The sequence below is a fragment of the Canis lupus genome, chromosome 24, assembly GCF_011100685.1.
Source record: "Canis lupus familiaris isolate Mischka breed German Shepherd chromosome 24, alternate assembly UU_Cfam_GSD_1.0, whole genome shotgun sequence".
Lineage (NCBI taxonomy): Eukaryota > Metazoa > Chordata > Mammalia > Carnivora > Canidae > Canis > Canis lupus.
The window spans coordinates 18,024,780-18,038,214 of NC_049245.1; the positions used below are offsets into that span (position 1 = coordinate 18,024,780).

At 48.8% G+C, this 13,435-nt stretch overlaps 1 protein-coding gene across 4 annotated transcripts; it reads left to right on the plus strand.

Annotated features, from left to right (window-relative positions):
• Positions 1 to 94: 94 nt before the first annotated feature.
• On the plus strand, positions 95 to 6,222 carry SPEF1 (sperm flagellar 1). Of its 4 annotated transcripts, none has more exons than XM_038571714.1 (8): positions 95 to 2,479; positions 3,893 to 4,004; positions 4,340 to 4,496; positions 4,687 to 4,726; positions 4,841 to 4,901; positions 5,109 to 5,232; positions 5,349 to 5,452; positions 5,749 to 6,222. In XM_038571714.1, exons 1-8 carry the CDS (start codon positions 2,371 to 2,373, stop codon positions 6,071 to 6,073), a joined length of 1,032 nt encoding a protein of 343 aa, XP_038427642.1. In that variant the 5' UTR covers positions 95 to 2,370; the 3' UTR covers positions 6,074 to 6,222. The 4 variants fall into 4 exon arrangements, with proteins under 4 accessions (XP_038427642.1, XP_038427643.1, XP_038427644.1 ...); XM_038571715.1 differs by having other exon boundaries at positions 5,349 to 5,442; positions 5,745 to 6,222; XM_038571716.1 differs by having other exon boundaries at positions 5,745 to 6,005.
• Positions 6,223 to 13,435: the final 7,213 nt, after the last annotated feature.

Genomic DNA, 13,435 nt, shown 5'->3' on the forward strand with positions numbered 1-13,435 from the left:
CCCTCTGGTCCTTGTTCTGGTGGGACATGGAGCCAAGTGTTGAGAGGGTAGCCACAGCTGAGGCCCTGACTGGGGTGAGGGGCCACCTCCATATCTAAATACTGTCTAGGCTTGGGGAGGCAGGTGACATATTCACACTGGCTTGGGTTTGAGGAAGGCCAGGCCTTGCACTGTTTTGGGGTTAGAAAGAAGCTGGGGGTCAGTCGGGTAGGAGAGGAGGGAGGGAGCCAACAATCCCTCTTGGGCCAAATTACACCGGCAACCAGGCCTATCAAGCCCAAGAAGATCCTTGCAGGATTGGAGTCAGAAGGCAGAGCAAAAGGGGTGTTGGGGCAACTTCTGTGGTCCAGGTTGGAGTCTGGAGGAACATACAGGGCATCCCTTGGTTTATCTTTGATGCCTTAAGAGGGAACCCTTTAGACCTTTTGGTGATTGGCATCTCCGAGCCTGGTGGCTATCCTGGGGACAGTGGCAGGAGGAAGAGAAAATTCCTGGGACAGATTGCACCCCGAAAAAGGCTGGGGGCACCCCAGTCCAAAGGTGAAGACTGGTGTCTCTGCTGATCCTACCCCTTTTCTCCTTTCATGGCTCAGCCCCTCCCTCACTGAGGCCTATAGGCCCCAGCAGTTCCAGCCGGGGGAGGGCCTGGGCTTGAGGCCGCCGGGCAGCTCCAGGCCCCAAACCGGTTTTCCCAGCTCCGCTAAGGCTGGCATGTCACTGCTGCCTTTCCCTCCCTACCACTTCCTTTCAGTTCTTCCTCTCTCCACCCTGGAATGTTGGGGGGTTGTAGACTGTCTAGTTCATCTTTTGTCCCCTGCCTGCGCTGGGTGTGATCTCTTCTAGAAAGGCAAGGCCACCATGTATGACTTTAAAACAAAGTAGAGTGCCAATTCCACACTTGGCCTTCCACACTTCTGGTGCTCAGGCTTCCCCTGTAGACCTTGAAGACAGTAAAACTGAGTGACAGCAAAAAGTAGTTGGGTTCCCCCTTATCATCATCCCCCACCCCCATTTGAGTTGTGGAGGAGGAAACTGGAAAGTCAAAAGGAAGCCCAGCCTACCCCCTGGCCTGCTCTGGAGTAAGGGGGGAGCAGTAGCCTTTCTCCTGTTCAACCCAGCCCCTTACTTCAAATACCAACAAGGCAAATTATTTCCATTTGTCTCCTCTTCTGCTGGAACTGAGGTCATCTCATTAATGGTAGCACCAACTGATGTAAATGGGGCCCTTGCTGTGTGCCAAGCGCTGTGCTAAGCACTTCAGATGCTCATACATCCCCTTTGAGGGAAGTAAAACCATGAGAAAACAGGCACAGAAAGATCCAGGATTGTACCCAAAGCCACATTGGTAGCCTTTGGTGGAAGCAAGCTTTCTTCTCTGGCTCATTGGCTGCTACTGTGTCCCTTCATTAAGGAAGGACCCACATCCCTAACCCTGCTACAATTCGTGCTCTTTTGAAGTGGATTTGGCTACTGAAATCCATTTAATCCTTGGAAGAATAGCTCTTTGAAAGGAGATGGGGGTTGTGAAAGTGTCTACAGGAGCTCTTACAGCTTTTACACCTGTGGCCAACTCCCATCCCCCCAGTCCCCATACAAATGCAGATCTTCTGTAAACACCTTTCCCATTTTCCTCCCTATTACCCCATTGGGACAAATATGTGAGAACCATTCCCACTTCACCAAAGAGGAAATAGGGTTAAAGAGTTAAATAACCTGCCCTAGGCACTGGCCTTGAACCTGGGAGTCTGAGTCTCATATTAAAAGCCCTACCAGGACACTGCTGGGAAGGGTAGTAGTGGTGGTGGCCTTAGTAGCACAGAGCTCTGAGGAGGGACCCAGCAGGGAGGCACTGTCACACAGCCTATCACACAATCCAGATGGGAAGCAGCAGATGATTAACAGTGGATGGCCAGATAAAGCTGATAAACATTGGTATACTGCCTTCACTTGGGACTGATCACTAAAGGATCCAGAAGGGGAAATCCCAGCCCTGGGGAGGCTGATGCAGGGATTCTGAGGGTCTGGTTGGCTTTGGCAGGTTCCTGAGTGGGCCAATGGCTGATCAGGTGAAGTGGGCGCAGATGCTGGGAAGACAAGGCCACCTAATCGCCTTTCAAAGCTGGGGCCCGAGAGTAAGGAGAGGGAGAGAACTACAACTCCCAGAAATCCCTGCTCCCTGCCTAGTCAAGGATAGTTGCCATGGTTTCAGGAAACAATATGGCTGCTCCCAGCTGGGAGGAGAGTCTCCGGATTAGAGGGGTGGAGGCAGGTCTCGTCGCCCTCAGTGGCAAGAGAAGAGGAGCCTGAGGGATCTGAGGTTGAGGCTGGACGCTGCACGGCTAGAACAGCCTGGCCTTGCCGACGGTGCCAATGGCGGGCAGCGTGGACGAGGAGGCGTTGCACCAGCTGTACCTGTGGGTAGACAACATACCTCTGTCCCGGCCCAAGCGAAATCTCTCCAGGGATTTCAGTGATGGAGGTGTGCACCTCAGTGTGTGTGCGCTCCTGTGTGTATCCCTTGTGTCCATGTTTGTTGACACGTTCTGTTCTGTGTGTATATGTGTAAGGGGTCTGTATGCATATGTCTCTTTGTGCTTTTGTGGGGGGGGTATGTGTGTTTGTTGGGGGGTGTCTATCTCTTAGAACTTCAGTTGTAGAAGTGTCTGTGTGTGTGTTTCTATCTCTATGGAAATGTGAGTGTGCATGTGTCCATATGTATGTCCCCTTGTTCTATCCTTTATGCATGTGTGGTGTGTTTGTGTGAGTCTGTGACTCCTGAGACTTTAATGACTAAGATGTGTGTCTGTGTATGTTTTTGTCCATTTCTCTGTGTGTTCTTGTTCATTGCTGTATTTTTTAAAAGATTTTATTTATTTTTTCATGAGAGACACAGAGAGAGGCGGAGACATAGGCAGAGGGAGAAGCAGGCTCCCTGCAGGGAACCTGATGCAGGACTCCATCCCACGACCCCAGGATCACACCCTGAGCCTAAGGCAGATGCTCAACCACTGAGCCAAACAGGCATCCCTCATTGCTGCATTCCTTATATCTGTCTTGTGGAAGTCTGAGCATGTGTATATTCATTTGTTTATTGATGATTCTGTCCTGAATGCATGTAGGACGTCTTGTGTACATGTGTGTTTCTTTGTGATTGTTAGGAGTCTCTGTATCTGAGACTCTCTCCTGAGATTTTAAAGACAGAGTATGCATCTCTGTATGCATTTATTGGTCCCTGTGTGACTTATTGTGCTTGTGTATGTTCGTGACTATCTCTTGGAACTTGAGTGATGGAAAAAAATGTGTGTGTATGTGTTTGTGTGTCTCTGTGTTGTGTGTGCGTGTGTGCCTTATGTGGACTTGTGTATGTATGGGCATGTGTGTGTCCTGTATGTCTACACACTTTGTCCTATATGCATCTCTATAGGGGGATCTTATCACATGTGTCTGCTTGTGTGAATCTGTGACTCTTTCCTGGTACTTTAGGGTTGGAGTTTGCGTGTGTGTGTGTGTGTGTGTGTGTGTACCTGTGTATGCAGGAGTATCCGTGTAAATGACTAGGGTGGAACCCAGGCTCCTGATGGGCTGTCCTTGAGACTCATTCTCTACTAGAGGACCTGTGACCTTTTCATGTGCCTGAGTTAATGGGGGTGGGATGCCACTCCTCTGGGGAATACTGGAGGCTGATTGCTGATTTCTGATCTTGCTTTCTTGAACACTTTTCCCTCTCCTTCAACACCCCTCCCTCCCTGTCATCTTTTCCCTTTCCACATCTCTACCTCTCTGCTTGGTCCTACCACTTTGCAACCCCTGATTCTCCCATTCCGTGCACATCTTCTCCCTACTCCTTCTCCCCCCCCCCCACCACTTTCTCTGTCTGCTCGCATTTCCTCAGTCCTGGTCGCAGAAGTCATCAAGTTTTACTTCCCCAAGATGGTGGAGATGCACAATTATGTCCCTGCCAACTCTCTCCAACAGAAGCTCAGCAACTGGGGTCACCTAAACAGGTAGCAGAATACCTGGTGCACTACCGGAATCTCCATCCCCTACCCCCGGATCCCAGGCAGGGCTGCCCCAACACCCCCACCCCCACACACATCTCCTAAGGTCTCCAACGGAGTCCCAGAGCCCAGGCTGGGATTCTGTTGGTGACATAACGCAGACAGAATCTGATAACGAAATCAAGGGACTCTTTTACTGGGGGAGGAGATAAGGAAATGGGATACCTGAGAACCCGGCTTACCCCCCACCCCTCGCCCCAGCCGCACCACTTCCTCCTCCATCACGTCCCTCACTTAATTCCCCGAGGACCCAGTCTGCCATCCCTGTGTCTATCCTCCAGGAAAGTGCTGAACAAACTGAACTTCTCGGTACCAGAGGATGTGATGCGCAAGATCGCTCAATGCGCGCCGGGCGTGGTGGAGCTAGTACTGATTCCGCTGAGGCAGCGCCTGGAGGAACGCCAGAGGCGCAGGAAGCAGGGCACCAGCTCCTTACAGGTGCCACCCTGCTCAAACATCTCCCACTGCTTTGCGGAAGCTTCCCAGGCGGCAGGAAGCCCCACCTTGCTAAGTGTGGGAGAAGGGAGTCTGGCAGAGGGAGCCTGGCCTTGGAGACCATGGAAGAGATATGGGATTCCTTGGGGATGAGCGAGCCCGATCTCACAGTACACCCCGGGGCTTCTTTCAGGAGCTGGCTCCCCAGGATGGCACTGGCTACATGGATGTGGGTAAAGTGGCCTTTATTTTTCTTCCCTCTCAGGAGCAGCTTTCTTCCTGTCCTACCTTCCTATTGGGAAAATAGGACTCTAGCATGGCTAACTCCTCTACTTGCCTTGTCTCAGGTTTGTCCCGGAAGGCCGGAGGGGAAGGTGCCCTGGACCCCCAGGGAGGGGGCCAGCTCAGGTAAGGAAGCTGGGAGTTCCTATCTTACCAGGCCTGGTGATCCCCCAACACTGGCAGGTAAGGGTGGGGCAGGCTGTTCCCGGGAAGGCAGGAACCAGGAGGGGGAGGATTCAGGGGAATGGGGAGGGAGGGCCTGGCCGAGGGACTTTGGAAGGGTGAGAGTGGGGCCCAAGGTCCAAGCCTCTGCTAAGCAGCTTCCCACTCCAGGGAGGGCCGGTTGCCAGGGCCTCGGCCTCCAGGATATAGCCAGGCAGTGCAGGGCGACCCAAGCTTCGTCCTCCAGATCGCCGAAAAAGAGCAGGAGCTGTTGGCCTCTCAGGAGACTGTGCAGGTGAGGGCGCCCTGGGAAGGTGCTGGCAGTGGTGGGGCAATGGGTGCTTAGGGCCTGCGGTGGTGGGGATAGAGGGCAGCAGGCAGCTGACTTAACCTCTGTGCCACACGACCCAGGTCCTGCAGATGAAGGTGAGGCGCTTGGAGCACTTGCTCCAGCTGAAGAACGTGCGCATCGACGACCTCTCGCGGCGGCTCCAGCAGGCAGAGCGTAAGCAGCGGTGAGCGGTGAGCGGTGAGCGGTGAGCCGCGAGCCACAGCCCGGGCCGATCGAGCGGGAAACCCCAGTACCCGCCAGAGCCCAGACACCGCCACCGAAGCACCCACCCACGCACCCACTGGCCTACCGATGGACGAATGGGCGGGCGGAGCCAGCAGGTCCAATGAGCCTCCCTGGGAGCCAACATGTCCCTCCCTTGGGGTGGGCGCGTATGGGGTGGGCGGTGGGGCAGCGAGGCAGGAGCCTTTAGAGCGGAGCCTGGAGCTGAGCCACCTTCTTCCACTACATCCGAGTCAGGAGAATGGACCGCTTTCCAGAACCCAGGAGCCACGTGCAGAGACCTGGCATGCTCCCCAAAGCAGCGCCCAGCCCCAGGGGCTCCATCTTGATGCTCCCTGCTCTGGGCCTTGAGAGGCAGTGCTCCCGCTGGGTCCACACTCCTAGAAACAGGTCCAAGCCCAGCTCTGAGGACAGCGTTGTCTCCATCCAGGCTAGTTCTCTGTGCTCTGGGCTGTGCAGGAAGCTGCCCCAGGCAGCTGAGGGAGACCCTTGCCCCTCTCGGGCACTCACCTGGGACCCAGATGGAGGCTGGGGAACACAGCAGCTGGAGAGGAAAGGATGAGTGGGTTCAGCGAGGAGTGGGGAAGACATGGGCTGTGCCTGTCCCAATTACTCTCCCTTCCTGTGGGGCACCTTTGAGAATACTTGGGAGGTATGGTATCACACGGCCCCCATTAAAGAGTTGTGCTATCTTTCCCTTGACTGCCTTCTCTCTCTGTCTAGATTTCTTGCCTCTCTTATGCTGCACTCCGCCACCACCTCCTCCCTTTGAGTGAAAGAGCCTTGTAGGCCCAGAGCAGGGCTCATCTTATGGGCATCTGGGCCCTGGGTAGCCACTGCCTGGTAGGCTGATGATATCATATGGGTCAGGTCTTGTGCACTAGAACAGCCTAACTTCTAACCCTGGTCTTAGACTGACCCCCAAATCCATCCTCACAGTGTCAAAACCCAACTCCAGACCCAGGTCTCAGATTCTCCCCAAATGTAACCACACACCCTCAACTCTGCCCATGGACTGACCCCTAAATCTGTCCTCTGCTTGACTCCCTATCCTGCTCACAGACTCATCCCTAGCTCTGTGAACTGAAGCCAAGCTTGACTCTCAAACATGACCAAGACACTATGGCCATGAAGTGACCCTAACTCTTGATAATTTAGTGACTACTAGAACATTCTGGAACCCCATGATTCTATTTTTGGACATATACCAAGGGAAATTTAAGTTCTTGTGTTTTGTATTTTGGAACACATGTACAGCGATGTTCACAGTGACAGTCTCTGTAATAGAAAATAATTGAAAAGTACTTGTATTAGCATCCATCACTGTATAAGAAATTACCACAAACTTAGTGTCTTAACACACATTTATTATATCATATTTACTGTGGGTCAAGAGTCCAGGCTGGGTCCTCTGCTTCAGAATTTCTCCTAAGGCTGCCATCAAACTGTTGGCTAGAGCTGTGGTTTCATCTGAAGTCCTGACTGGGGAAGAAATCACTTCCAAGTTCATGTGGTTGTTGATAGAGTTCAGTTTTTTTTGTAGGCTGTTGGACTGAGGGTTTCAGTTTCTTACTGGTTGTTAGCTGGTGCTGCCCTCATTTCCTTCCCATGTGGTCCTGTCCAGTAAGTATATTAGCTTACTTCACCAAAGCCAGCGAAGGAGAGAGTTAATGGAGTCTGCTAGCAAGATCACAGTTACAATCTTATCTAATGTAATCAGAGAAGTGACATCCATCACATTTGTTGTATCCTATTTATTAGAAGTAAGTCATGAGGTCCAGCCCACATTCAAGGGATGTGGTACATGTGGGTGTGAATACTAGGAGACAGGGATCCTTGGGATCCATTTTGGAAGCTGTATACCACAAAGAGGAAAAAGTAATAAAAGAGTAAAAGCTAGGAGGGTGGTTACCTCTGAGAGGAAGCGGAGGGCAGAGATGCAAGAAGCATGCAAGTTATTTGTAATGTTTTAGTCCTTGGACAGGTGGTGGGTTTACAGGTGTTCATAGTGGGCTCTTTATGGACAAGCAAGAGAGAATGTCATGAACTAAGGAGTATGTGTAGTCAAATTCTGTTCACCTAAGTTCCTCAAATAATAAATAAAAATAAAAATTGATGACTACTCCTAACCTTGGTCTGAGCTTCTTCTCTGCACTCAGCCTGGTCTCAGGTTAACATTGGCTTTAACCTGACCTTCTACCTTCCCCACATTAACCACCAACCCTCACCTTCCCCAAATTAACCACCAACCCTCACACATATTGACCTCAGCTCTAGCACTGTTATCTTGCTGTAGTCTGCACTGGGTCTCCAGAGTTCTGTTCTCTGGGTCTGTCATCATGGACCACATCTGTAGATTCCTGTGTGTGGAGCTGATAGGAATGGTTTGTAGAGGGGCTTGGGGACCAGGAGGTGGGTTAGGGCATGGTTCTGCCTGACAGAAACACAGTGGTCCCAGAGTACAAGTTTGGTGGCAGGGATCACCCTCTCAAGAAACTGCTGACTCTCTCCATGCTAGAGGCTGAGCCAAGTCCTCCTCTTCCCTGAATTCCAAAGCTGACCCCAGCTATTCCTAGTATCCAGATATGCCTGAATCTAAAATCATATCTGAAACCCTACAAATTAAATCCCCAAAACAATGGAGAATTTTATTGAATGTTTCTTGGGAATAAATATGAAAGTGAATTATATCACACATTATAATCCTATAACTCTTCTTTAAATATCTCTCTTGTTCCCCAAGCTTCCAAACTCCAATAGCCATTGCCATATTTCTCCCCCTCTGATCCTTACCCTACTCTTCCCTTTCTGACCCACACTAAATCTGCTTTCTTCTGGTTCATTCATTCATTAATTCTTCAAATGTGCATTAGTGCCAACGATGTACTAAATGCCAGAAACACAAAGATGAGCATAAAACATGATTTGCCTCCCCAAGCGTTTACAAGCCTAGAAGAGAGGAGAAGGCATGCAAAGTGGCACTTAAAATTTTTTGTAACTTAATGTTTTGCATAGAAAAACACACCTAATTAATGCACATAGAAAAGTAAGAAGTCTCTTTGGTGTCCATACACCTCTAATAGGGTTAACCTTTTAGTTTTTGTGCATTCTGCCAAAACGTCTTTTTGTGAATACAAGCAAATATGCACCCTTATTGTTACTCTCCTCACCATTTTTTAACCATGAAGGGAACACATACTACCCACTCTGTCCTCTATCTTGATTTCCACTCAATATGATCTTTTATAGATATGTAATGGTCACATGCCAACTTGATTGGGCCACAAGGTGCCTAGATATTTGGTCAAATATTCTGTGAGGGTGTTTTCAGATGAGATTAACATTTAAACTTTTTTTTTTTTTGAGATTTATTCATGAGAGGCACAGAGAGAAAGAGGCAGAGACATAGGCAGAGGGAGAAGCGGGCTTTGTGCAGGAAGCCCGATGTGGGACTCGATCCTGGGACTCCAGGATCACGCCCTGGGCCTAAGGCAGATGCTCAACTGCTCAGCCACCCAGGCGTCCCTAACATTTAAATTTAAAGGTAGACTGAATAGGGGATCCCTGGGTGGTGCAGCGGTTTGGCGCCTGCCTTTGGCCCAGGGGGCGATGCCGGAGACCCGGGATCGAGTCCCACATCGGGGTCCCGGTGCATGGAGCCTGCTTCTCCCTCTGCCTGTGTCTCTGTCTCTGTCTCTCTCTCTCTGTGACTATCATAAAAAAAAAAAAAAAGGTAGACTGAATAAAGCAGATTGCACTCCCTAATGTGAGTGGGCCTCATTCAATCAGTTGAAGGCATGAATAAAATAAAGAAGATATCTCTTCCCTGAGTCAGAGAAAATTTCTTCTTCTTGGTGGCCTTTGAACTGGGACATTGACTTTTTTTTTCTGTCTCAGACACTAACTGAAATGTCAATTCTTCCTGTGTCTTGAGCCTGCCAGCCTTTGGATTTGACTCTCCTAGGTTCCAACTTGCTGACTCAATTCTGTAGATCAGCCTCTTTCATCATATTAGCTAATTATGTCTTATAAATCTCTATCTGTATCACCTATATAATGTGCCTCCAGGGATCCCTGGGTGGCGCAGCGGTTTAGCGCCTGCCTTTGGCCCAGGGCGCGATCCTGGAGACCCAGGATCGAATCCCACGTCGGGCTCCCGGTGAATGGAGCCTGCTTCTCCCTCTGCCTGTGTCTCTGCCTCTCTCTCTCTCTCTCTCTCTCTCATAAATAAATAAATTAAAAAAATGTGCCTCCATATCATCTGCCATTAGTTCTGTTTCTCCAGAGAACCTCAACTAATAAAAGATTTTTCCATATCAAAACATTGAAATTTCCTGTTTTTAAAGCCATGTATTTTGTATTGTCTGTACAGAATTTAATTAATCAGTCCTCTCTTTGGATATTTAAGCTGTTTCTAACCTTATTTTCTTAATAACAATAATGTAACAATTAATAACCTCATGCATTCATAGTTTAGTATCCTGTGCAAGTATATCTGCATGATCAGTGCCAGAACTGGGGTTGTTAGGACAAAGAATATGTGCATTTGTGATCTTGATATTGTGAAATTTCCTCCACAAGGGCTCAAGGTTCAGAGCAGAGGCTGAAGACTGGCGGCCCATTGCCTTGCCTTGGTTTTGCACAGTATCATGTTTTTACAAAACTAACTGCTGATTTTTGTATTGATGAGAATGTGGAGCAACTGGAACTCTCATACTCTGCTGATGGAGTATGAGTACAACCATTTCAGAGAACAGTTTGTCAGGTTTTTAAAAAAGTTTTTATTTATTTATTCATGAGAGACACAGAGAGGCAGACATAGGCAGAGAGAGAAGCAGGCTCCATGCAGGGAGCCCAACACAGGACTTGATCCTGGGTCTGCAGGGTCATGCCCTGGGCCAAAGACAGGCACCAAACTGCTGAACCACCCAGGCATCCCTGTCAGTTTCATATAAAATGAAATATATGCCTATGCTGTTGTATCAGTTAGGGTTTTATTGGAGAAGCAAAAAGAATTTGTTACAGGAATTTGACTTTGGGTAACTGTTAAATGGTCTCTGTAAGACTATGGTTTTACAACTGATCCTGGAGTTTAAAGCCCACAGGTCAGGCCACTGGGAAGGAAAGAGGGATATAAAGTAGGCGAGAGAAAGGACAAACTGGAATCCATTAGCATAAGCTGGAACCTTTAATCACAAACTAGAACTCGTGTTAGTTCCTACTTGATGATGTGGGTGTCCAGCAGTAGAGGCTGGTGCCCTCTGTTATCTGGCCCAAGAGTCCAAGAAGTTGAAGGAGGATCCAGGGAAAGGGGGAGTAGTTGCAGGCCTGACTGTTATCCCATGTCAATGAAGCGAGCCAGCAGATCAGCAACAAAGTTTATGGGCTACAAAGCTCCTGCCCACATTTTGCAAGTGTACCAATACAGCCACTGCTTTCCTTCCACTCTCCAAATCTCGTGCAAAAATGTCTGTTGTGGCCCACCGTAATCGGAAGGGAATTCTGGAAAATGCAGTTCACCACAGCTAAGGTGATAGATTAAAAAGCTGCCACAGCTATGTTCCAGTAATTTCATTCCTCAATATATACTCAAGAGAAATGCATACATATGTTTACCAAGACAGGTACTAGAATATACAATACAGTTTATACTATTTGGGGGCAGGGGTTCTTTTGCTCAATATTGTCTGTGAGAATCATCCACGTTGTTGCATGCATTCGGTGGAGGTTGTTCTTTGTCATTGCTATAGGAGAGGCCATTGTATGAATACAGTATGGTTTCTTTATTCATTCTGTTGTTGATGGACACTTGGGTTGTCTTCAATTTGGGGTTATTACCAATAGTGCTGCCATGAATATTTGTATTTGTGTCTTTTGGTATATAACCAAACCAGTGGAATTGTCTGTTCAAAGGGTTGGCATTTTCAGCTTTATTAGATACTGCCCAGAAGTTTTCTAACAAGGTTATGGTTGTTTAATTCTTATTAAAAAGAATAGAGTCGGGATGCCTGGGTGGCTCAGTGGTTGGGCGCCTGCCTTCGGCTCAGGTCATGATCCCGGGATCTGGGATTGAGTCCCACATTGGGCTCCCTTCGAGGAGCCTGCTTCTCCCTCTGCCTGTGTCTCTGCCTCTCTCAGTCTGTGTCTCTCAAGAATAAATGAATAAATAATTTTTTTAAAAGGATAGAGTCCATAATACCACATCTTTGGAACTGGAATGTATTTAATCTGTTCTGCTAAATTGGAGTGGTTCTTTTTTTTAAAATTTTTTAATTTATTTATGATAGAGAGAGAGAGAGAGAGAGAAAGGCAGAGACATAGGCAGAGGGAGAAGCAGGCTCCATGCACCGGGAGCCCGATGTGGGATTTGATCCTCAGTCTCCAGGATCACACCCTGGGCCAAAGGCAGGCTCTAAACCGTTGCGCCACCCAGGGATCCCAATTGGAGTTGTTCTTAACTCCTCCCCATATAGCCCCCAATTTCCAGGGAGCCTGTGGCTTCCCTCAAAGCTCTGTTAAGGCCCTCTGCACAGGAAGTCCCAGGGCCTGGGCATCAATCTGATATTAGCATCCCTCCTCTTGGTGCAGACCCATTGAGCTGCAATGGGGCAGCCATGTACCTTCTAATCTAGCTTCCTCCCAGCACAAAGAATCACATTTTCTCCTGGAAGCTCTCCAGAACCATCTACACTTACTGTGGCCTTGGGACCTTCCCTGAGAGCCTGTAGTATCCCCAGGCATGGATAGCTCTGTATTAGAGGTCCTTCCAATTGGCTAGTCGGCGAGACTGCCCAACACCCAGGAGTGTGAAACGTGTTTGGCAGGGACAAGAAACCACAACTCTTTGTGTGGTATACCTCCCATCCTGAGCTGTGAGTGTCTCTAACTCCAGAGTAATTTGTTTATCCTACCCACTTAGTAAATATTTGTTTAAAGGAGTTGACAGAAAAAAAATAATAAAGGAGTTGACAGTAGGAAATGGCCCCAGGCAGTGCCCAGTAAGCAGCTAGTCTCTGTATTTTGAGGAGGGCTGTAGACATTAAAAAGGCAGGCCTTAACTTGGTCTTGAAGGGAGGGTGAGTTTGGCTATGAGAGGTGAGTGGGGAGGGCATTCTATGTAGAAAGGTAGCATCAGGAGGGTATCAGGAAATCAAATGTCTGCACAGACCCAGAAGGTAAAATCAATGTGAGAAAACAGGGATTAGTGGGGCAACAGCAAGTTGATGTGCCAGACTCTGGTGCCAGGCTAGAATGTGAGTCCATGTTGTTAGATCTTCTGATATTTCAAAAGGTGAATAAGAAGACAAAGAGGATGAAGAGGAAAAAGAGAAAGAGGGAAAGGAGAAAGAAAAAAAGAAGAGGAAGAATTAGAATTTTAAAAAGTCCCGTATAAAAAACAAAATATGTCTGTAGCCCACTTCGAGCCCACTGTCTGCCAACTTTAGACGTTGAAGAATAGTATAGACATGGGAATGCAATTTTTCTTTTGAGGGGGAGCATAGTGGGGCACATAGAACGATGGGGTTGGCAAGTTAGAAAGTATGTGGCAGGAGTCAGAATGTGAAATCTCCTAATGCCCACGCTGGAGGGCAGTATCTCAAACGCCAGAGTGCGCACGAATCACCCAAAATGCTTCCAAAAAGTTTGTGAAGCTCTGCTGGAGACAATTCCAGAGCACGGAGGTTATGGAGCAGGGGAAGATGCGATGGAAACAATAGCTCAGGAAAATTAATTCGCCCACCGTGCGGAGACCAGAGACCGTGAGACAGGGGAGGGACCACAGGGATACAGCGGAAGATAGGAGCCTTGGCCGGTCCTCAAAGGCAGCGGCCGAGGTCCTTCTGAAAGGAAGCCGACCCTCGGAGCCATTACCGTCGCTCTCCTAGTTCCACTGTTCGTAAGGAGGGAACCTAGTGCTCCGGAC

Coding starts and splice junctions, on each gene's coding strand:
- SPEF1 (XM_038571714.1), top strand. CDS start 2,371: ATGGCGGGCAGCGTGGACGAGGAGGCGTTGCACCAGCTGTACCTGTGG. Junction 2,480..3,892: donor CAGGGATTTCAGTGATGGAG/GTGTGCACCTCA, acceptor GCATTTCCTCAG/TCCTGGTCGCAGAAGTCATC. Junction 4,005..4,339: donor AACTGGGGTCACCTAAACAG/GTAGCAGAATAC, acceptor TCTATCCTCCAG/GAAAGTGCTGAACAAACTGA.